This window comes from Dermochelys coriacea, chromosome 8 (assembly GCF_009764565.3).
Source record: "Dermochelys coriacea isolate rDerCor1 chromosome 8, rDerCor1.pri.v4, whole genome shotgun sequence".
NCBI lineage: Eukaryota > Metazoa > Chordata > Testudines > Dermochelyidae > Dermochelys > Dermochelys coriacea.
This window is the reverse complement of record NC_050075.1, coordinates 74,795,405-74,820,124: the sequence shown is the minus strand read 5'-3', so window position 1 is coordinate 74,820,124 and position 24,720 is coordinate 74,795,405. Positions and strand designations below refer to the sequence as shown.

The following is a 24,720-nucleotide window of genomic DNA, read 5'->3' as shown; positions in this document are numbered from 1 at the left end:
TCACTTCAGAACTTCTGTACACAGTCTTTTTTAAAGATAAGATGTATTTGCCCTCACCCCAGTTACCCCTCCAGAACTGTGTTTGCAATTTCTTAGCAATCCGGCAGTCTGCCTACCTGATTCTACCCGAAGTTGGACATTAGACAAGCCTTAGCATTCTACATAAAAAGAACTACACCATTCCAAAAGTCTACCCAACTGTTCATAGCTTTGGCTGACAGGATGAAAGGCATCCCAATCTCTTCAGAGAGAATTTCATCCTGGATTATTTCATGTATTTGCACTTGTTACGATCAGGCAGATGTTTCGCCAACAGCTATCCTGACTGCTCATTTCACAAGGTCTCAAGCATCCTCCGCAGCATTCATAGTGCAGATCCTTATTCAGGACACTTGTAAAGCAGTGACCTGGTTATTGGTGTGCACACATTCTCCTCCCAGTATGCCATCACTCAGCATTCCAGAGATGATGCCAAATTTTGCCAAGCTGTTCTGTTTGGTGTGTATACATGAACTCCTTCACCTATTCAATTGCTTGGGGGACACCTAGCGTGAAATGCACGTGCAGTCACTCGAAGGAAAAAAAAGTTACTAAACTTCCATAACTGTTCTTTTCAAGAGGTCTTCCACATGCCCATTCCACGACCTGCCCTTCTCTCTCTCTACATTAGAGTTTTCTGGAAAGAAGGAACTGAGGGGGCGTGGGGTCAGCTGGGCGCTTTATTCTGGCACTATCAGTGCGCATCAGCAGAAGGCGCTCAAGCCACCCTGACCAGTCCTACTGAGGGGGAAAAAATTTCTGGCGACTGCTCAGGGCATGCACACACCTAGTGTGGAATGAACATGTACAACACATTTTGAACAACAGTTAAGGAAGGGTAGTAACCATTTTTTCTTAGTCAGATCCTGAAGGTGTGTCAGAACCCCCTGATGTGTTCATGGTGATGAGTTTTGAAATTGTTACTTGCACTCCTTCCAGTCTATACATATATTATGTGAAATGAGAAAGAACAGTATTAAGGAAAGTTGGCGTAAAACAAAATCTGTATAATTTTTTTCACTTTATTTCTTAAAACTTCTAGAAGCTTGCACATCAGACAAATCAGGAAAGGTGGCAGATGTCCACAGACAGCCAGAAATCTGGCTCTCATCATCTAAGTGGACAATTGCAGCAGCTGCAGCAGGAGTTAGAAGAGGCTCAGGATACTGTCAATAATCTTCAGCAACAACTTCAGGCCAGAAATGAAATGGTTCAAGCTGCAAATGAATCACTGCTTGTGAAGGTAAGTTAACAGCAATGAGACATGAGACATTTAAGGTGTCTGTGGACAAAAACAAAGGCTCCCTTATGCCAACAAATTAATTACCCTCTTTTACCTCATGTTTGTTTTTACAAGGAATGAGAAGTACCTAAAAGTGTTACCGTATAGGCCTGAGTTTTACTCTGCCATGTGGAAGAACTGGATTTGAGAGCAGCAGGAGGATTACACATGCTGTATGAGTGGATTGTGTCGGAGCCGTTCAGTCCACAGTGAATTAATATACATCTACACAACTTATAACTCAGCCATTTTGTTTTATGCAAAAATGTCTTTACAAAAGACCAATTTTGTGTTTTACAAATGTAAAAATTCTTAAGGAAATGCAGTATTGTGAATATATACCGTAATAATAATAGTCCATGTAACTCTGTGACAGGGTGCGACTCAGCACTGCAGCACCTCCTGCTGGCTGTCTTGGGAATTAGCTCTGCACCCTCTTCTGGTGGTGTCTTGCCACCGTTACTTCTGCTACGGGGACCCACATGACTCCCAGGACCATGGCATCCTCTTCATGACACAGCCCTCTGGCTGTGCTGCACTCAGTTCTCCCCCCCCCCCCTTCTGGGGGAATGGCAGTTCGTTGTGCAGCCACTTCCTGAGTGGTGAGTGGAGACGCGGGGACCTGGCCAGCCCACTACTCCAGGTCCCAGCCCAGAGAACCTGTAGATGACAGTTACGTGCTGCGTCCCCTCTAAGTAGGACTCTGTCTCCTCTGGGTCACTTCCCCGCAGCCCCAGCACCTTATCTACTGTTGTCTCAGGCCTCAGCATGCTAGCAGTCAGCTGGGAACTCACTCTTGCTCCCCTGACCAGCACTGCTCTGTCCAAGATGTTAGCTTTCTTCCTCCTGCAAGGCAGCCAGTCCTCCCTCCTTGAGCTCCAGGGAGCTACTGAAGCTGCTTTGTTCTGCAGTCCTCCTTATATGGGCCAGCCTGGCCCTGATTGGCTGCCTCCTGTGCAGCCTCATAAGGGCTCCATTAACCCCTTATGGGCCGGTGTCACATCACAAACCCCATTTATTTTAATTAGCTGTAAAAAGATCATAAAGATATAGGTGCAGGATGTAAATAGCTAGATGGCCCTCCTCTTTTTAAAGGGAAAAGCTAAAATACAACAGGTGTCAGAATGTCAAAATTCCAGTGTTACCACCTAGTGTATAACTAGCAGGAGTAGCTCTGTATGGTGATGTCTAGTACTTCAACAGGTTTCTTTTTTCTAATGTTCTAGGTTAGATAAAAGTTTCTTCAGTAGATGTTCTAATTTACAGGTAGACAGTTCTGCTTCTCTAGGACAATGCAGATCATAAAGCCCAGAGTAAAGTGCTTAAGAAATCAGGACAAACCATTCTCAGTTGAAGGGATCCAGCTGTAGAATGAACTTTCAGAGGAGGTTAGATTAATCCGATTACCTTTTAGGAAATCGTAGAAATGTAGGGTTGGAAGGGATCTTGAGAGATCACCAAGTACAGCCCCATGTGCTGAGGCTACTAAAGTGCTACTAAATCAAGACCATCCCTGACAGATGTTGGTTCAACCTGTTCTTAAAAACCTTCTTTGACAGGAATTCCACAGCAGCCCTTGGAACTCTTTTCCATAGCTTAACTACCCTTATAGTTAGAAAGTTTTCCCTAATATCTAATATAAATCTCCATTTCTGCAGATTAAGCCCATTTCTTTTAGTCCTACTTTCAGTGGATATGGAGAACAATTGATCACCATCCTCTTTATAATAGCCCTTAACGTATTTGAAGACTGTTATCAGATCCCACTCTGTCTTCTTTTCTCAAGTCTAAACTTTTTTTTAACCTTTCCTTTTAGGTCAAGTTTTCTAAATCTTTTATTGTTTTTGTTGTTCTTTCCTGAAGTATGTTGCCCAATAGGATACAATACTTCAGCTGAGGCCTTTCCAGTCCTGAGTAGAGCAGGACAATTACCTCCCATGTCTTAAAATACAACACTCCAGTTAATACACCCCAGAATGTTAGGCTTTTTTGCAAATGCATCACGCTGTTAACTCGTATTCAATCTGGTAATCCAGAATAACACTGCCAGAACCTTTTCAGCAGTACTACTGCCTAGCCTGTTATTCCCTATTTTGTAGTTGTACATTTCATTTTTTTCCCCTCATAAGCATAGTACTTTTGCATTTCTCTTTATTGAATTTTATCTTGTTGGAGAATTGGTCTGAAATCAATTTGTTTAAAGTTGTTTTGAATTCTAATCCTGTCCTCCAAAGTGTTAACAACCCCTCCCAATTTGGTATCATCCACAAATTTTATAAGCCTGCTCTCTACTCCTTTATCCAAATCGTTTAATGAAAATATTGAATAGTACTGGACCCAGGACTGACTCCTGCAGGATCCTATTAGATAGGACCCTTCCATCTTCCACCTACCCGCACCCAGTTTGTCAGCAAATCATTGATAACTGCTCTTTTAGTATAATCTTTCAATCAGTTTTGACCCCACCTAGTAATTTTGTCTACCATGTTTCCCTAGTTAGTAGATGAAAATGTCATATGGATTGTGTCAAAAGCAATACTAAAATCAAGACATAGTACATTATCTGCTTGCACCCTATCCACTAGGTTCAGTAACCCTGTCAAAGAATGAATTAGGTTCGTTTGGTATGATTTGTTCTTGACAAATCCATGCTTGGCTAGTCCTTATAACCCCATTATCCTCTAGATACTCACAAACTGATTGGTTGTTAATTTTTTTTGGTATCTTCCCATGTATCAAAGTTAGGCTGACTGGTCTATAATTCCACAGGTCCTTTTTGTTCCCCTTTTTAAAGCTAGCTACTGTTTGTCCTTCACCAGGCCTCTGGGACCTCACCCATCCTCCATGATTTCTCAAAGATAATTCCACAGTTACTTTTTGATATAGCTTTTCCACCATAAAAAGAATGACATTCACAATGTCAATCATCTGCTTTTCCTCTTCGCTGGAAAGAAATAGAAAACCTAGCCCAAGCAGAGTTCCCATTCCTCAGTAAGGGAGGAAAGCCAGAGACTCCATGAAGCCTACTAAGAACATAACTGTTGCTAAATCTAGTTTGTGTAGAAGGCACTCAGATACTCTAGTGGTGGATAGCTGTGTAAAACCCTGAGAGAGAAGATGGTACTTTACTGCTAATGCTTATTCCTAGTACACTGCCCACTCCACTAGTTACAAATTTGAAAGGAGAAGAGCCACGTTTCACTTCCCTGTTCAAGTCTATTGACATTTGAGGTACTGCTCCACCGCTTCTCAGATTCTACTTCAATATTCATCTTAATTTTCCCAACTGCCTCAAATTTATGATTTTGCTTTTCTTTATTAAAATTTTTGCAGTGACTGCTGGCAAGAGACCCCTCTTTTATACTGATTTTCACTGCCCATAATCTCTCTTTAAAAATGCAGCGTTATGAGTTTTTCAGACTTTTCTCTCCACAAGTATTCACATTGTGCTAGATAGATTATGGAGAGTTTTCAGTCCCAGTAGTCCTCTTTTTTTTCCTCTCGGAAATTTTATTGATGAACTGTTGGTGTCCCTGAGGATTGTCAACTCTAATAAAATTTCTGTTTTTATGGCGAACGTTACTTCTGTATCCTCTTGTACACTCCAACTCTAGCTGAGGGCTTCCTTCATGGAAGTGCTGAGTGTGAGTGGCAGTTAATTCCCCTCCCCACAGTCTGGGTATCCGTCTTTTTCCACTGTTTTATAGCATGTCCCAAATGGTGTGAATCTCTTGTTCTGTAGATTTAAGATGGCAATCGTTCTCCAGTTTTTCTAATGTCCTTCATTTTGGAAATTGATTTTTTTCAAAGGGCGGGTCTTTGAAACCAGAAAAATGGTAGCGCAGTTTTCTAATGAGATATGCTTACAGTGAGACTGCCTTCCACATGGTATTCCAGGCATTTGTATATGCTGGAAATATCATATCTCTGCCCTTTGTATGATTTTGATGATGATGTGGCTGATTTCTATTTTGGCACCAAATAAAAATTGACCCTGATGTTGGTATTGAGGGACTTTGCAGAAGAAGCATCATTTTGTTTGTATAATGGTAGTGACTAAGAGTGCACGTCATAACCAGGACCAATTGTGTTTATGCGCTGTACAAACATAGAATAAAAAGACAGTGCATGCCTCAGAAATCTTACAATCTAAGTACATGCCAAGACACAACAGACTGTTGGCTGGAGGAGTACAAGGAAGTGAGACTGTATTGGTCAGCATGAATGGCAGTGGTCTCAGCACATTAGTGGCCTAACCATTGTCAGTTTTTGTTTTGTTTTTTGTACGCATCATGGCAATGGAGAGTTTTTTAAGGAGGGATTAGAACAGGGGTTCTCAAACTGGGGGTCAGGACCCCGCAGGGGGTTGCAAGGGTATTACATGGGGGTCATGAGCTGTCAGTCTCCACCCCAAACCCTGCTTTGCCTCCAGCATTTATAATGGTGTTAAATATATAAAACAGTGGTTTTAATTTATAAGGGGGGGGTCGCACTCAGAGACTTGCTATGTGAAAGGGATCACCAGTACAAAAGCTTGAGAACCACTGGATTAGAAGAAAGATAATGAGGTAGCTTTGTCAATGTTTGCAGGGGAGCTCCTTAGAAGCATGAGGGGCAGCATAGGAGAAAGCATGAAGGTGCTTGTTTGAAAATGTGACCAGTGGATGATGATGGCTGACATCATTTGCCAGTCAGAGGCAAGATTTGACATCTCTATAGTCAGTGAGAGATGATAGGTAGGGTGGGCATAGGCCAGGAAGGGCCTTGAAAGTGAAGTCAGGTACCTTGTGTTTGATGTAATAGAGAAGGGGATGCAAAGAGGAGGTGTTAATGATGGACTGAGAAAATTATCTTTGCAGCAGCATTCTGAATGGAAATGAGCAGGGCAAGACTCTAGTTGTCAAGGCCAGAGAAAAGGATATTTCTGTAATTGAGACATGAGGTCAGAACCTGGATGACAGTTCTAGCCATATAGATCAGTGGTTCTCAAAGCCGGTCTGCCACTTGTTCAGGGAAAGCCCCTGGCGGGCCGGACTGATTTGTTTACCTGCCACGTTTGCAGGTTCGGCCGATCATGGCTCCCACTGGCCGCTGTTTGCCGCTCCAGGCCAATGGGGGCTGCAGGAAGGATGGCCAGCACATCCCTTGGCCCGTGCTGCTTTCCGCAGCCCCCATTGGCCTGGAGCGGCAAACCGCGGCTGGTGGGAGCTGTGATTAGCCGAACCTGCAGATGCAGCAGATAAACAAACTGGTCCGGCCAGCCAGGGGCTTTCCCTAAACATGCTGCGGACCTGCTTTGAGAACCACTGATGTAGATGCTATGCAGAAAGAATAGGCAACATTTAGACCTAGCCCGGATATGAAGACCTAGAGAGAGCTCCAAGTCAAAGTGATGCCCAGGTTATGGGATTGAGTGAGAGGCAAGATGATGATGATTCCACAGTGATTAAGGAGGTAGTGGGAAATATATTTACACATGGCACAGAATACAGAGGATAGTTCTAATGGACATTAGCATTTTAAAAAATGACAAATATTTGTTTTATTGCACTGTAGGAATCTGAAGTAACGAGATTACAAGCGAGAATTGCTGGGCATGAAAGAACAGAAGGCATCAAGAAGCTACCAATCCCGCTTGTGTTATCAGATCATACGCTCTTCGATATTCAAGATGAAGATTCTTTCAAACATTCTCATACGTCATACTTCAAACATAGAAAACTGCGTCGTTCTATAAGTGCTAGTGACCTAGATGTTAAAGATGATGATTCCCTAGATCTATCAAAAAACATGTTAGAAGACTTCAAACAAATGCTTACATTACAGCCCTCAATGATTCCAGAGAGTCAAAAGGATTTTCTTCATACTCTACCAAACAATTTGAATGAATCTTCATTCGATCCCCTCACATACACTGTAGATGAAGATGTGACATCAGACAGTAATGACTTCCAGACACTTAGTGGAATGCTAAAATATATCAACAAAGAAATGAGGCAGTCTGAAAATGCTTCTGTACAAATATCATGTGGTACAAACTCAAAGCAGAATCAAGAATGTGGTTTGTGATACAGTAATTCTTAATTTAATTGTGACTGTTTATATAGGGATGGTCCATTAACATTTGTATCTATTTATGGCGTCGAGTTCCCAAATTTATCCAGGGTGTGGATCACATTTTAGTGAGACCATTTCATAGATCACCCAAGTTGTTGTTTGTTTTTTAAATTAAAGATACACTGTCAAGTAACTAAGGCCCCAAATTTTTTTTTAAACTTTTTGTTTAAAACATTCACACAACATAATAGGCCAACTTCTGCTCTCAGTTGCACCAGAATAATTCCACTAACTTTAATGGGACTGCTCCCAGTTTATATTGGTGTAAATGACAGCAGATATTTCGCCCGTGTCAATAGAAATATTTCATAATTCATATATTTTATTAGCATTTCAATAAATAGAATTTTTAAAAAAAATTCCCCCTACAATACTGGGGACTTGAACACAACATTCTTTGAGGTGAAGTTTTTGTTTGCCTTTACTTTGTTGCCTTTAAAGTCTTGCACAACATAACTATTCCAATAGTGACCCTAGCAGCCAACACTTCCTTATGGAAAGTGAAACGGATATATAAACCAAATGAAATGGACTAGTTCACTTTCACTATTGAAGCTGAGTTAAGTGCAGAATACAAATGGCACAACTGGAGAAAAATCTGATTTTTAAAATTCTTACAATTTTGATAGAGATATGGTAATGTTGCTAATGACATTATTCCTTTAAAATGTATAATAGTTATGGATTTAATCAGATTATAAATGAGTATTTCTTTACAAATCATTCTGCTTAATCTGTTTTCGTATTTACAAGATTTTTGTATTCTTATCAAAAGTACTATATAAGTCAGTGTGGAGTCTGAGCAACTGCTGGATACCTGTAGACTACATATAATATATTTATTTATTAAATATTGAGATATTTTAGTCTGTGGGCCTTTTATACTATATTATGTATCTAAATGCTGGCATTTATGGATTTCCAGAGAAGTTGTCTTATTGTGGTAGAAACTATTATAAAGCAACACCTATTAATGTTTCTAGGACAGGCTGCAGGATGTGAGAAAGAGACTGTGTGGCCATCAAACATGCTGTAACTAGTTTATTTTAATGTTGATCAGTTCCATAAGAGAGCTTATTTAAGAGAAAAACTATAAAGAGATATTACTGCAAGACTACCCTCAATACAAATGGATTTTCATATGGCAAATTAAACAAGGAAGTTGAAAGTAAGATTCTGACTACAAATACTACTTTAACTAGCATACATATCTATTTCAGGGACAAAGATTGTGATGAAAGACTATCACCGTCTGACAAGCAATAAACCATAATTGAAATTGTTTTAATACAGCATTGCATTCAAAGAGGACATTTTTAATTCAGTATTGATGTACATAGTTAAATATATTTGTATTGATTGTAAATCCCAACCCTCTTGTTTTTCCAATTTTGTTTTAATATTATTGCTTGAAATAATTTATATGGTAACTTTGTTTTGGAAATAAAGGATTGTTTAAAAAAAATTTCCTTAAATTATAGGGTTAAATTTGTCTGGTCCTTTGTGACTAGGATTTTTCAAATCAGAGTCCTTAATCTTTATATCTAAATTCTACCTAAAAGTGATCCTGAGTCATTGCTTCATTAGCAATTTTTGTTGAGAACGTTTTATCTTAATGGTAATGAAATTATACTGTTGCTGACAAAAGAGGCTTTTCCTCAAACCGTCAACTATAAGGCAATTTAAAATATAGGTTGAGCATAATATTGAGTCAAGACTTTAAACAAAATCTTGCTTGTCTCACTCCCACAAGTAGTTTCATTCACCTTTGGGGAAGGAAATTCAAGGGCTCATCCTACTCTTTTTGAGGTCCATGGACAAGTTCCCATGTGCTTCCGTGAAAGCAGAATTGTCCATTTAAGTTGTCTTATTTTAAATTGTAAATTAATACATGGTTATGTCATTTGGTTTTTAACTTCACAAAAATCTCACTCAGTTTAGCCCTTAAAAATGTCTTCTCTCTGGCCCCAGTCTCCTAAAGTTAAAAAACAAACAGATGTATAGGGATTATATACAACAAATCCAGGAACTAGGTGGCCTTAAGGATATGAAGTCTAAATCCCCTATGCAATCCTGAACCTACATAGTTGAGATTCCAAAGCTTTATCGTATTAAATCACTCAGAATGAACCATACTAAAAATATACTTGCGTGAAAAACGCATCAGCAAATCTATTAGCAATGAAAGTATTTCAGAAGAACAGAAAATAATAATATAATGCAGTTAAGAATTTAAGGCCCAAATGTGCATATTTAGAAATCATTAAGGGTGCATCTCAACCAGTAAAACTAGCACTTGTATTTCAGTAGCTGTGCAGATGAAATTGCTAGACAGACACAGAGTTTAGGCATTTTTACCAGTGTCAGGAAAACCTGCTCCACTGGTGCAACTACACCATTGCTGGCAGCTCCTGAAATACAGGTACAGATTTTGCTCATATAGAGAAGGCCTAAATACACAAGGTTCATGTTCTTACAGCTCCAAATAATGTATAACTTGTTTTGGCTGTTGGGAAAGATTTATGCACTGTAACAAAAGGACTTAGTTTACTTTTGAAAATAACTACATTTCACATTTTTTTAATCAAGCCATTTGTTTCCCTACAGAACAACAATAAAATCTATTAGAACTGTCTCTTGGCCAGTGTAATAATGGAAAAACAGTTCAAAAGATTTAAACCATATTTTCTCTAAACAAACCAATAGGCCTCTAGGCTAATACCGTGTGTGCCAAGTTTCAGACAGATCTTTTAAAACAACAGAACTTTAAACGTTAGACCTCTCAAACCAGGATTTCAAATGGAAAGCTTAACCAGCCCTTTAATTAGAGTTGCATTACCACATCATTGGAATTTCATCATCATAGGTGTTATAAAGCCTAGGTTGCCCCTCTTACAGGTGCTAAATATAAATGTGCATGAACAGCAGAAGCATTTTGTCTAATAGCTGAATCAGCTAAATAGAGTGTGAGCTGAAATTTTTTTATCTGGCCATTTGGTTTCCCTAGTGAAGTCAGGATCAAACCTGATAGCCAAGGTTAAATTATAATTACATTTAGCTCATTAATTTTAGATGTTGTCATTATTATATTGTGCCTTATTTGAAAAGCTAGTTATTCTGCTTTTTACATTAGCAAATGTACTTTTATTAGTTTGGAAAGTAGGGAAAGCCTTTGTGCCAAACCATAATTTCACTTTAGTAGGGATCTAAACAAGCCATTTCTTTATATGCCTATATAAAATGGTTATTAACAATACTGGAACACTGAGTGCACTTTTCCAAACTGTATTAGATAATATGGGATTATTGATTCTTGAAAAATAATCTTGTTCTGTGTATACTGGACAGCATTGTCATCCTGAAAGCTATTCAGAAGTGTAACTGTTAGTATCATTTTATGTAGCTCTAAAATTGCAAGACACCCACTCAAACATTTCTTACTGAATTGTAATTTATCTAATTGTTAACCATGTATATTGACGTATTGTAACATTAATGGTGGACCCATACCAAATTCCCAGCTCTAAATGCCCCCAAATTTTGGAGGAATTCATATCTAATTCAAACTTTTCAGCCAAACCTGTTTGTGTGTTGTTTTTTTTCTTTTGTAGTAAGATCTCAAGGCATGCGAGTTCCTTCAGCCTGTTCAGTAGGCAAAACACAATGGGCTTTTGCATCTGAGTGACTGTTAGAACTGTTCTATTATAGCTCTTGTCTTGTAACGGCCTTAGGATATCTCTTTCTTTTCACTTCCTCTGGGTGTGGCTCTTTTCTTCTTTCACTGATGAGGATAGAGGGAAATCAACCAGAGAGTTACTTCCCCCCTCTGATTCTGCTGCTACTGGGGAACTATCACTCTCCTAATCAAATTACCCAACAATTACTTGTGTTAGACCTGGTGCATTCTGAACTCCCTTTCTTACAATTCCCTCTGAAATGGTGTCTTTATTTGCTTAATTGCTATTTATTCACTCCCTCAATTCACTTAATAGCACTTTGAGTGGCCTCTACATATTTCCACTCATGGGATGTGCTGGCCAGGTGTGGTTTAGACTGTGGAACTAGCAGTTAAAATATCTAACTTGCCCCTCTCCTCACCATTTGTGAATGTTTTGAGAGCTATGTTATAAAAAGGGAGTGTGGCACTCCAGCCGAGCTCCCTCCATTCCATTCTATCACATCCAGCTGACAGTTCAGAAAATGCTCAACCCATCAACCTTCTCTCAGTGCCTTTCAGACCAACACTTCAATAGGTTTTAGATAGTTTTGGTACATTTTAAAGATTCTTAGTGTATTCTCCCTTATTTAGGCAGAAAAAAGGGCCAAATCATTTCTAAATGGGTTTAATTATATATCCACAAGGTTTATAATTTAGCACCAGTCTCTCTCCCTCAAGGGATTAGAGCCCATTCCACTACAACCAAAGCAGCATCTATGCCTCACTCATTGAAATACCTTACAGATTTAATTTTACAAAAGCCAGTCTTACAAAAGACCAGTGACAAACTATTTTTCAAAGCAGGGATAAAAAAATCATATGAAAGTGATGTTGATGAAGAACAAGTCAACATTGCTATGCATTCCAATGCCTTCAGTGTATTGGAAATTGCTTTGCTGTGATTTGAAAGACAAAGTGATACAGTGCACTATACTGCAACTTATGCACCACATTTACTGTAACTTTGAAATGTTCAATTTTATGAACTTTTCCATTTTAAATTCTTCAATCCCCGATTAGTGTGTAAAACATGGCTATTACTATATGTAAGGCAGTAACTTGGGTTCTGTTCATACTTTCACTAGACATTCTCTAGACTTGGTATCTAAATAAAATGCTAGATTTGGCAGGGCAGTACTGCAGTCTCTGTTTAATTAGGACTCCATAACCCTCCTTACGAGATTACGGTTTGTTAAACTATTCCATGAGTGGGAATATGCAGAAGTCGCTCACTAGAGGAAGAAATGAAGGTTACCTGTAACTGGAACTGTGAGATTTGCTGTGTGTATTCACATTCCCTGCCCACCTTACCCTTTTCTTTGGAGTCCTACTTTCTAAATGGAACCTGACTGAGCAGTGGAAGAAACTGAGGTGGTTGGAGCTCTATGCTCCTTTTTATAATTTTGCCCTCAGGATATTTGCAAACATTGACGGGAGTAAGAAAGAGGGCAGAAGAATGTTCCAACAATCATTGCTTAAATTCCACTGTCTAAACTGCACGGAGTTGGCACATCCCATGAGCATGAATAGGCAGAGTTCATCTCAGACAACTCTGGTTACAGGTGAGTAACCTTTATATTTTAGTGAAAGACTCAAATATGTGACTATATGTGTAAATTAAGCTTTTCTCCATATGACTATCATGTTTTGTTATAAATGAATAGTAATATAAAAATTTACTAAAAAGGAAAGGTAAAAACATTGGAAACTCTAATGGGGAAAGGAGGCAAACTGCAAATAACAAGGGAAAGCTGCAAAAACAGGGAAAAACCATAAAATGTTTTGGATTGGAGCAGAGGCAAGTGGAACATTGGGGAAACTCTGAAGAGCATTCAGTCATCTTTCTGTCTTTCTCTTCAAAGCCACATTCCTTTTTCCATTTCACTTCTTCCAGATGTTCTATTAGGACTTTTAGTTGCAAACATTCAATAATATATAGTCAATTAGCATTGTATGGTTAAATCCTTGTGTGCCTCTTTGAGGGACAAAATCTGACCCTGCTACTGTGGCTGTGGAGAGATTGGACTATAATTTGGATAAGTGATGTCCTATTACACAAACGAACAGGGAGGAATGTAGGCCTGAATAGCAGGGAGCTATGCTCCATGTGCACCCTTTGTACCTCAATGTGGAAGATAAAGTAGGGGTAGATAGTTTATCTGTGACTGCATGGATCACTAATCATCACTCTCTTGTGCATAATTGGTGGGTACTCCCCCATGAGGGCTGTGATAGAGGCAGCGGAGTATGACAGGAGGAGGTGATGACTCCACCTCCCTCCCCCAATATGCATGGCCTAACTATTCAAAACTTTTTGGCCCAAATGTTTTGCAAGATTTTAAAATGTATGTAATATTTATGTTGAATGTACTGTACATTTATGATCCCCATCAGAGGCGGTTCAAGACAATCTTCCACCCTAGGTAAATGTCAGTGTGCTATCTCCCGTGCCACTCAAATTTGGCCCAGTCGCCCCTGCATCCTGACTGAGGGGTGGCCACACCAAATCTACTGCCCTTGGCAGCTGCCTAGTTTGCCTGTACATAGAGTAGCCTCTGATCCAGATTATGTATACATGCAGAAGCATCTGCTTCTATTTATTAGTGTCCAGTTGGAGATTATCCCCCTAATCATACAATGTCCAGGTGTGCATTTTCAGTTTTGTTGGCTCAGTGAAGCTGTAAATAAAGCATAAAGGGCCAGTAATACCCAGCTGTAGCCACAACATTTAGGTGATTGTTCATCAGAGTAGCAAGACTTCCCACTATATCTGCTGCCATCCAGCTGAAAATAATGGCTCAGAAAACTGTACTCATCACGGGTTGCTCCTCAGGAATCGGACTGGCCCTGGCTGTAAAAATGGCCAGAGATGAACAGAAAAGATTTAAAGGTAATGATATTTCTGAAATTAAATATCACACAGTACTGCATCTTCCATGTTGTTAGTCACTTTCATTTTGTGATGTGACAGAGTGGACTGTACTAAGTGCTGGGTGTCTCACCGTCTTATGGATAGATTTTTACCAGTCTGTACCTGAATTCTCTTCAGCTTCCCTTCTCTGCCACTCTTATAAATTTTTCCTTTCCTGACAGGAAGATACAATGCACTCAAATGTACTAATTCTGTGAACAGATAGCAGTTCTGTAACTGTACTGAAATGAAATGTTTATCTGAATTAACAGTTTATGTTAATAAAATATTTAATAAAACAAAAGTGGAAAGTTATTAAATTAAAAAAACAAAATTATGCATTTGAAGCATGCTAAATAAACATACCTTTTTACAGATTAGTCCTTCGCACAGCTGCAGATAGCTTTACTTGGCACTTAGCAAAGTTTTGTTGGTGTAAATGCAATTCCTAATTTTAGGAGGAGAAAGATTGTGTCTGGGAGCCCTTAATTAAATTAGCAATTGTTTTTAGCAATTTGTTTCTGAGAGGCAGGATTCAGTATTTCTTCCTTGCATTTACTCCCATGAGGGAGGAGAGGGAAAACTTGGTTCCACTGTCTCCCTTACAAAACGGAAATATTTGCTGCAATTGTATGTAGCTGACTAAATAAATTTAGCAATTCAGATCAGGTTTACTCTCAGTAAGTGTCTTACTCACCAGGGAACAATTGTACGGATTTATGGAAGTTAGAGTATTTAAGTCACAGTAATATTAAAGCTGATCAATATGATGATAAATATCTTGCAAAACCCAACAATTTTGCAGTCTGAGGAATCATTTGTTTCACTCCCATGTAGAATTCTGGCTGATTTTTTAAATATACTGGCTGTGATTTTAAAAAATGAGTGCCTAAAGATAGGCTTCTAACTCATTATTTAGGTGCCTAAATGTGGGCTTAGGAGCCTAACTTTGGCACCCGTTATTGAAAATCTTGGGTTTAGTTTTTCTACCGTATCTTCCCTAATTGATATAGAAATAAAAACACATAGCTATGAATGTGGCTGTATAAATGGTTTATTTCTCCATTCGCTCCTTCCCAAAATCTGATTTAGGAAAGTTAGAAGCACTATATAAAAATTTAAAATACATTCTGTTTTCGGTTGCTATCAAGGCCCTATCACCAAGATATCTAAGCACTAAAATATGGACTTAAAGGTTGTATGCACTGTAACTTGTGTCTCCTGTCATTCTCAAAGGAAAAGCTTTCTCTGTAATTACATTTCTGATTACTTATTTATGATACTTTACAGTGTATGCTACCATGAGGAATCTGACCAGGAAGGACAAACTTGCAGAAGCTGCAGGCAGAACCTTGGGTAAAACCCTGGAAATTAAACAACTGGATGTCTGCAATGAAGAGTCTATTAAAACTTGCGTCAGTAGCATCCCTGACAGAAGGATTGATATATTAGGCAAGTAATGAACACAAATGAAAGATGGAGAAGAAGTCAGGATACAAGATTTAATTTAAGGGTCCTTTTAAATATTTCAGAGATATTTCAGTAACATACTGTTCTTTCTAAAAATGTTTATGGATTTAAATATAAATATATGAATAAAACCAATAATACTGTAACTTCTATAAAGTCTTCCATTCAAGGTTCTCAAGCCATTCACCAAATACTAATTAATTGAATTCAGGCACAAAGAGATCAAATGACTTCTACAAAAATCACACAGTAGATCTGTTGGCAAGGTTGAGAACAGAACTTGGATCTCCTGATTCTCCATCCTGCACTTGAGACCTAAGACCATCTCTACCCTCTGAACACAGTAGACCCCTATTTATTTGCTCTAACAATAGGGTGATCCTTTGTGAATTAGCAAGTAAGTGAATAAATAATTAAAAGACTAATGCATCATCAAACGCACATGGTTAATTTTTAATAACAGTTATAGTTCCATTTTATTTGATACTTTACTAGTAAATTTTGTGTAATATATTTTGTAAAAATAAATTATAACGTAATATGGCAACTAACTACACCCTCGGCTTTTAAATCTTGGCTAAGAGGAAGTAGAGCCTGTCTTTTGTGGGGAGATAATAGGGGAGCAGCAGAACCGCAAGGTGCAAATTAGCATGCACTATGCTCCAATTTGACATTCCACTTCTTACTATCGAGTGTTCATATTATGGCATGACCATTCTGGATTTTTGAAACCACAAGCATTCAAATGGAATCGTCTCTTCACCACCACATAGTGACAAAGTTCTCAACCAATGCCAGTTCTTTTTTTTTTTTAAAAAGAAACTAACATTATGAGGCGCTAAACACAAAGTAGACCAAAAATATCAAACAAACATACTAAGGCCTGATCCAATACCCAGTGAAGTAAACTGAGACTCCATTTGACTTGATTGGGCCCCTAATTCTTAACACTGAATTATAAGCAAATATTGTATAGAAGTTTTTTCTCGTTTTTTTCTTTACCTTTTCCTGATTTAAAGAAAAAAAGTAAGGCATAAATTAGAAATAAACAAGAAAATCTTCAGAATAGCAGATATTTTAAAATGTATTTGAGTAAAAGCAAAGACATTCCACGTCAAATATAATCTCAAGGTTTCAGTGAGAAGCTGAATAACTAATTGCTCTTGTGTATTTTAATCCCTTATTCCAGTCACTCATTTTTACCACCATGTGTTTTCCAGTGAAAGTGCTAAATTAATATTTATTGCAGTTATTACTCACTATTGTGTTTTGCATCTGTACAGTTAGCAATGCTGGAATGGGGCTCATTGGACCTATTGAATGCCAGACCATAGATGAAATGAGAACTGTGATGGATACAAACTTCTTCGGATTAGTTCGCCTTTTGAAGGAGATTTTACCAGATATGAAGAAGAGAAAGAGTGGACATATAGTTATAATAAGTAGTGTCATGGGAATACAAGGCAAAGTATTATTATGTACTAATTATTTGTAATTTAAAACTCACATTTTTCTGAACTGAAAAATGTAAGCGATCTAGTATATTAAGCTATTGTTTCCAGTTTACAAACATGGGCTTCAGTTCTACATTCTTACTCACATTGAGTAATATATTATGTCAGTACTCTCATTTAATTTTAATGGGACTACTTGTAGAGTAAAGTACTACTGCTTGTGAGTAAGGCTGGCAGACTTAGGTCCATAACAACTGTGTTTGAGTTTTCTGGAAAGTAGCACTTCGCTCTTTTCACAAAGTGATTTCATGTGGAAACTTGTCTCTGTCTTTTGCTTGAAGGGACTATGCAGGAAAGACCAACACATTTTAATACACTTTTTTATGCACAGGTATTTTGTGAAACTAGCTTTAAAAAAGCTCTGCCTTAAAAAGATTTAGTACATATGCAGTCTGTTAGTAATTCACATATTTGACACAGGAAAATATTCCAAGCAGTATATACAAAGTAGGTCTTCCAACACTGCTCTCTCTCTCTCTCTCTGCCCCCCCACAAAAAAAAACAGAACAAAAAAGATGGAATCAACAGCTCTACACTGAAATATTCTGATTGTTTGAACAGTAGGTCCTTTCCCACTTCCACTGGAGTCCTCCATGTCCCAAGTCCTCCATATCCCAAACTATCAAATCAGTATTTCCTTTCTGTAAGGCTTTCCCTCTTACTAGACACCCAGGTGTTGCCATTAACCAAGGGGGAAACATCAAATGGACCTCACTTTAAAGCCAGATAATGTTGCTCTTAATTTGGTGCTCCATCCTGCATAAACTTACTTATATGCATAGTCTCAATAACTTCAATAGGCCTCTCATATTTGGATTATTCATGTGAGTGGGCAGTTATAGGGTCAAGGCCTTGGCTACTAAGAGTTGCTAATGAGCAACATGATGCTCACCATCCATCTTAGAGGGTTGTATATTGCCTCCTCCGAGTCACCAAGAAGTGAAAAATCCATATCCTTTAAATCTTAGATCTCTTGCTTGCATTGCAACACAGCTGCCATGCCAAATGCTGCAGATTGAATTACACATGTAGATCACTGTATTAGACCACAAAATATCTAGCATAAATACCATGCACTAGATCCTCTGCTGTGGCCAAGGAACAGCTTGAAGGCTGCTCTAACTTGTGCTAGTTGCCAATGGCACCTAGGGATCATAATAGCCAGGGTGCAAAGGAGACAATCACTGCTCAGCAGGTATGCAAAAAAAAAAAAAAAAAAAAATTTGGTCACCCCAGTGCATTTAGTAGGAGTGTTTTTAACATCTTCATAACTTGAATTAGCGCAACATAAATCACGAGGATTTTTTTCATGCTCTCGTAACCACAAACAGCTTATAAATTACTTTAGGAAATATAAGCCACTCAAAAACTTAAAATGATCTTAACATGATCTGTAACTACTTTCTTTTTGCCTTCAGGTATTTTGTTCAATGATGTTTATGCTGCATCTAAATTTGCTGTGGAAGGATTCTGTGAAAGTTTAGCCATACAAGCACTCAAGTTTAAACTTCAGTAAGTGTTGACCCAAAGGTGTTGGGTACATATCAGACTGTACTTTAAAATATATCTTGAGCTAGTAGTAGTAGTACAACCCTTACATAGCAGGCTGCTGTCCTGGAGAAAGAGAATGAAGAATTTTTCCTCTTGAATTGAAGCTATACATTCACAAGAAGCCACTGAAACCTTCTTATAGAAGTTCCCTTGCCCTCCCCACCAAAGTACTGCAAACATTTAAATGACAAAATAAACATGACCTACAGCATTCAGACTAGGAGTAAGTTTAGCTTTGAAAAAATATGTATAGCTTTCATATATATCCCTGGAAACCTGGACTCTCATCTACCCTACTATGGGGATGTGGTCAAGTAATATGTGTGCCTCAAAGAGAATCTTTTCTCTAATCTGTAGTACCCAGATACATTAGTGAGAATGATCAATAATGACTTTCATTATAATGATTATTGGAGACATTTATATAACAACATAGTGGTATGTAGCACTTTCAATAGTGAATAAAAACATGGGCCTTGCCTCAAAGAGTTTGCAATGGAAATCAATCAAAGCAAGACAGAAAGAAGAGATGCCTACAGACTAAGTGAACAGAGCATGAGCAGAAGGGATGCACAAAATAAGATTGTGAGATAGTTTACATGGTAGTTCATAACTTTTTTATATAATTACTTAAAATGTATTAGTTTCTAATGAGAATTTAGTAGAGAATTACTATATGTGCAAATAGGTGGGCTCTGAGAAGGGGTTTAAAGGAGATAAGAAATCTTTGTGGCATATAGGGTTAGAGGACATTTCAGGCATAGGAGGCAGCATGGAAGAAGGAAGAAGAACAAGGTTGCATGGAGAAATGTGGAACTGGCTAGTGACCAGCGATAATGTAAGCAAGGGCAGCACTGTACAGAAGTTTTAATTTGGAAGTTCTGCTTAAAAATCAAGAGCGTGGTATAGCCCTTAGGAATAAGGGACAAAATACAAATACTTGTTAACAGTCAAACAGAACTGGCCAAAAATCTGCTGTATAAAAACTTTGTTCAATAGATAACTATGGTTGTAAACAGGAAGGACTTTTCATACTTAAAACTTGAGAATGGAACTGGAGAAGGAACTGGCGCAGGGACCTTAAGTATTTCTTAGCTTTACTTTTATGCACTTCTGGGCAAATCCTGCTCCTCCTCCATAGGTACAGCGAGCCCAACAGCAGCAAAAGTCTGGGCAGCTGGACTTTCTGCCTAAGCATTTGTACTGTACTTTGTGGGTACCACAGAATACGAGTGCCTTCCAGAATTATATACACCCAAGAGGTAACCAAAGAGAATCTTTGGGTGATCTCTCTCTCTCTTTTAAATACTTCTACTATTACTACTATGTAGGAGAGATGGCAAAGAGATCCATTTAGCACTTTGTCCAAAAGGCAGTGAGGTTTATGATCATTTTTAAATCTTGTTACAGAGATCCACAGCTGTGAGCCAGCAGCTGAGGCTTTGTCTCCTGCTCCCACTTCTGCCCTAGACTGATAGTTCCATTGCTCTCCAGCAGTTCAGCCAGTGTTCTTCTCCCACTTTCTCCCATGGAAACCCCCAGTGCCTGTCTGAGATACTCAGGGCAAGAGCTGTGGTATGGATCTCCCCCTTAAAGAATTTACTGTTTAAAAAATGTTAACAAGTGCTCATTTATTTGCAGCCACTCACAGCTATATAAAGGATAGCTTTACACATTTCCCATATAGAAGGACAAATCACCGATATGTTATTGTTCTTGTAACAGGCTAAGTCTGATTGAGCCAGGCCCAGTGATCACAGAATTTGAAAAAAAGGTGTTTGAAGATGGAATGAAAATGGATCTTTCGGCTGCTGATGAAGAAACTGCTGACATGTTTACTAATATTTACCTTAAAAATTACAAACAGATTTTCCAAAGCCTGGGACAGAGTGCAGAGGACATAGCAGAGGTAATTAGTCAAATTATTTTGTGCAGTCTTAGAATGCTCTGTTTGGTTGTCGACCCACTAGACTTCATTAAGCACAACCTCAAGCATTTACTGGATTTAGAATTTAGAAAGAACATGTTCTCCCAGTTTTAAAAGGCAACTGTGAACCTTAATCTGTAATATCATTGAGTGGATAGTTGCGATGTGATCTAACCACCCAGTGAAGTCAGAATGACACTAGTGTGCATGGCCACCAGAAATCTAGATGGCTTACTACCATTGTTTATGGCCCCTCTCTTGCTCAGATTCCACTACTGCAAATTCCTACACCCACGTGAAATCCAGCAGACTATCCCAGGAACCAACAACAGAAATGCAGCAGCAGGTCACAGCAGAACATAGCTGGAGGCAATCTCTGATATTTGAGACTTTATAGAGCACAACCAACACCATGAACTGCTTCTAGAAGCAAGTAGGTAGACAATGTAGAGTATGGATCATCAATCTTATAGACTCACCTCTCAAATTTAAGCTGTTGCATTGTGCCAGCTGACATGCTCTTCAAAAGTAGGCCAAAGTAGAACTCTAGGGTAAATGAATGCTTGAGGTTACAAAGATCTGAATCACTATGGAGAGGTTGAAATACAGGAAAGTTTGCAGCATTCAGATCAACCATAAGTTAAAAATGACAGTGTGTGATTAAGGACATCTTGGAATCTAAGAGCAGAAATGGATTCTAAATGTTTACGAGCAGCATTAGTGAAGGTCAGACACATAGTCTACCTCCAATATATGAAATACTAGGTAAGGCCCTGATCCTGCAACTGGTTTTGTGCACACAGATTTGTATGCATTTACACAGCCATATTCACTTCAATAAGACTCTGCTTTGGCATAAGGATTTGCCTGTGCGGGATTGGGAAACCTACATAGGGTCCCAGTGATTTTGTTTGTGTCTTACCTTAGATCTATAAGGTGTGATTCTTAACACCCTCAGCATTGGCATAACACTGCTCCCACTGAAGTTAATGAGAGCTTTACCGCTGACTTCAATGGGAGCAAAGTTAGGCCAACACTTAGCATTTTTGAAAATCCCATACAATATATTTTTTTTAATTTGAATTTGATTTAAATAGTGTCAGGCTCCTGAATCTCATGTTGTTTGTAAACTGGTAAATATGAAACATCCTGATTCACTCATTTGATACCATATCTGTGAATTCAGTCTTGTTCTGTATTTAGTATTTTATTTTTAATAATTTCACATTTAATCACTTTCTGAATGATGAAGCACTTTAGTAGCTTTTACAGCAATATACAGTTGGAAAACTTAGATGCATGCAATTAATTCTTCCAGATAAGCGAGTGCAGCTAGAACTTTACAACTACATTCTGATCTTGACGTACAAGGATATGTGTGTTACTCCAACTGAAATTGAGATAACTCACTCTTTGCATGCCAAGTTGAAAATATATCTCTGTCAAACGCTTGTAGTTTGAACCAATAACAAATCAGCAGAGACCCTTCCTTTAGGCTGAGTTCTTCTAAGCAAGAGCTTCTAAATCAGAATCAGACTCCTGCCCTAACTTCAACCTGCATAATATGTCTTCACTGCAGAATTTACCCAGTGGATCAACATGCAGTTTGCCTACCTTGGGTGTGAATGGCCACGCTGCAAAGCCACACTTGAGTTGAGTTAGCGTTATACTCACCTGCTTGAGATGATAAAACTTCTGGGATTATATTCCATGGTTCTTACACTGCAGTATACTAAGCCAGTCTGATTCTCTCTGAGTGAATTGTGGGAAAACTTGTCTGTCCTTTTGGGCACACAGGGGGAATTGTGAGAAAGCACTGGACATTTATCAGCACTTGAGGGGTTCAGTGTGTGTCCTCACTGCAAAGTGGGCAGTTTACCAGCCTGAGTGAACATACCACTCCGGCTTTAGTGTATAGCACCAGATGATCCAGGTCTTGGGTGCAAAGCACAACCAAACTTGGGTCAGAGGGGTGTGTGTGAGAGAGAGAGAGAGAGACGGGACAGGGGCAAAGCCCAAGCAAGAGCCCAAGTTAACTCTGCAGTGAAGATGCACTCTGAATCTCACCCTGCACTTTCTCTGCTTCACCCATGCTTATCTGACCACCTCCTTTCTCTCCTTTGCCTATTTGTAATTTCATGTCCTCTTTCTTACCACCTCCATATGTTCTCAACTGATGTTTGAGAAGGTTTTCCTTGACCCTCAAAAATATCCTGAAAATCTGCACCATGAAGTGCTCCTGCTTTAGTCACCACTTGCTTACTCTACTTTTCTTTTGTTTCTAGACTCTTAAGGTCTTAGACAGGAACTTATCATTTGTTCAGCATGCATTGCATATCATACAGCACTATGTACAGGTTTAAAGAATACAGACACACAACCCTTTGGGCAAGAGCACAGAACTGCTAACCAGCAGTGATCCTTGGAGCCACAAACCCCTTACATATGGAACCCTATACAAGGCTATCAAAGAGATGGGTCTCCTACCTTTATTCCTTTCCAAGTTCAGTGCTGTAGTAGATAGGAGCCAGCTAGCAATTTTTATTTTGTATTTTTTTTTAATATTGTTTTGCACCAAATTGGGAATTAGTATTAGAGCCTTTTTTGGTAGTTTATATGGTAGTTTTTAGCTTTAGTTAAAAAACAACTCTGTGCTGAAGTTCCCTCAATACACATTTCAAATAAAAACGAAAAACCAAAATGCAGCCCTTGGACCCCCACTGAAGCTTAAGTCTTTCATAATACCAAACAGGAGATATTTGGGTCAGAATGTAATCACTATGATGCTTTTTAAAGGATAAAAGGGTCAAACAAACATACTGATCACCTCCATGCTGCTTGCCCAATACTTCCAAGAGCAGGAAATGATTGTACTCAGAAATAGGACTGATTTTGGCACTAGATGCCGTATTAGTATTAAAGATGCTCTGACAATGTCACTGATACATGTCTGTATAGCTCCAAAGCTTGTACCTTCTACCAACAGAAGTTGGGTTAATAAAAGATACCATTTTACGTACCTTGTCTTATTGATGCACACAGTAAGTTTTAGAGAAAAATCCCTGTGGGAGTAAAAAACAGATTTCTGGTTTTGTAATCACATATTCCACCACCGATATCAAATTCAAATTTCTAAATAGTAAATATATTACTTTTGTTTAATATAAACTTCCGCTATATTTTCTGATAAAGTTGGAAAATAAAATTATGCTGATTAGTCTTATAGAGAAACATGTTTTTTGAGGTTTCTAAATTATCCTAAGAAAGTCTTAATGGATTAACTGCCTGATTAAAATGTGGTCAAATTTCCTAAAGGATTTTACAAAGCTACCTTTGTTACTTTGCTCAGTCATTCTGTTTGTTGATTCTTGTACATCTATTTGGATGAATGATGTTCTCTAAAGATCCCATTTCTCATTCTAACAGCATACAGTAAAGATAATTCTTGCAGAAAATCCACCTTTTCGCCATCAGACCAACACCCTGTACACACCAATGACAACCTTGAAATATGCAGATCCAAATGGAGATCTACCTATTGATACCTTCCATAAAATGGTTTTTCAGCATGATAAAATCTTCAGTGCAAGTCTTAACTTCATCAAACTGCTAAGGTGGAGAAGCAGAAAAAGCTTTGATTTGGGAAACCCTTCACAATGAATATATGTATGCTATTGTGTGCATCTGGATCACTGGTTCTAGTCACGGCTGACATATTGTTTTGAAAAATAGCTTTGCAATATAACTGATTACAAAAAGACATTCAAAATGTTTGGTTAGTGAGCTTAATTGAGGTATTAATGTTGATTAACTTTTATTTTGAACTTCAAGTTTCCAGTGCTTTGAAAGTAAACTGTTTCACCCACATCAGTTATTGTCAGTAATCTTGGCCATATATTCTATTTCCAGAGTTGATCCTGGTAGAAATTTATGACCGCTATTTTTTCTGAACATCAACAAATCCATTATCAAACAACTCCCTTCAGCATTTATTAGAATGAAAAAGAAAAGATACTGAGATTAGTACTATGTGTATATCTTATTTGTACAAAACCTGATTTGTTAGTATTGTAAAACATATTGAATTGCTTTGCTAATGTTCTAGTGATTTTTAAATCACTTAACACCTTATTCTATAGTGCTATACTTGTATTTAAAAGGATTAGAATAAACTACTTGTTAGAAACCTAA

The 24,720-nt window shown here is 38.3% G+C and overlaps 2 protein-coding genes across 2 annotated transcripts in view; both read left to right on the top strand.

Moving 5' to 3' along the window:
• Window positions 1-16,344, top strand: part of CCDC18 (coiled-coil domain containing 18) — a 71,942-nt gene extending 55,598 nt beyond the window's left edge. Inside the window, 3 exon segments of the mRNA XM_043490849.1 lie at window positions 1,082-1,282; window positions 6,878-7,389; window positions 15,358-16,344. Coding sequence (XP_043346784.1) covers window positions 1,082-1,282; window positions 6,878-7,389; window positions 15,358-15,427 — 783 coding nt within the window. The 3' untranslated portion in view covers window positions 15,428-16,344.
• Window positions 16,345-16,834: 490 nt separating this feature from the next.
• On the top strand, window positions 16,835-24,720 carry LOC119860513 (retinol dehydrogenase 8-like). The gene is made up of 4 exons (XM_038414312.2): window positions 16,835-17,000; window positions 18,470-18,563; window positions 20,328-20,511; window positions 23,956-24,720. Exons 1-4 carry the CDS (start codon window positions 16,835-16,837, stop codon window positions 24,187-24,189), a joined length of 678 nt encoding a protein of 225 aa, XP_038270240.2. The 3' UTR covers window positions 24,190-24,720.

What these genes read in the sequence shown, in the direction of transcription:
- LOC119860513 (XM_038414312.2), top strand. Translation starts at nt 16,835, where the DNA reads ATGGGGCTCATTGGACCTATTGAATGCCAGACCATAGATGAAATGAGA. An exon ending in TAGTGTCATGGGAATACAAG is followed by an intron (nt 17,001 to 18,469) that starts GCAAAGTATTAT and finishes TTTTGCCTTCAG; the next exon opens with GTATTTTGTTCAATGATGTT. An exon ending in GTGCAGAGGACATAGCAGAG is followed by an intron (nt 20,512 to 23,955) that starts GTAATTAGTCAA and finishes TCATTCTAACAG; the next exon opens with CATACAGTAAAGATAATTCT.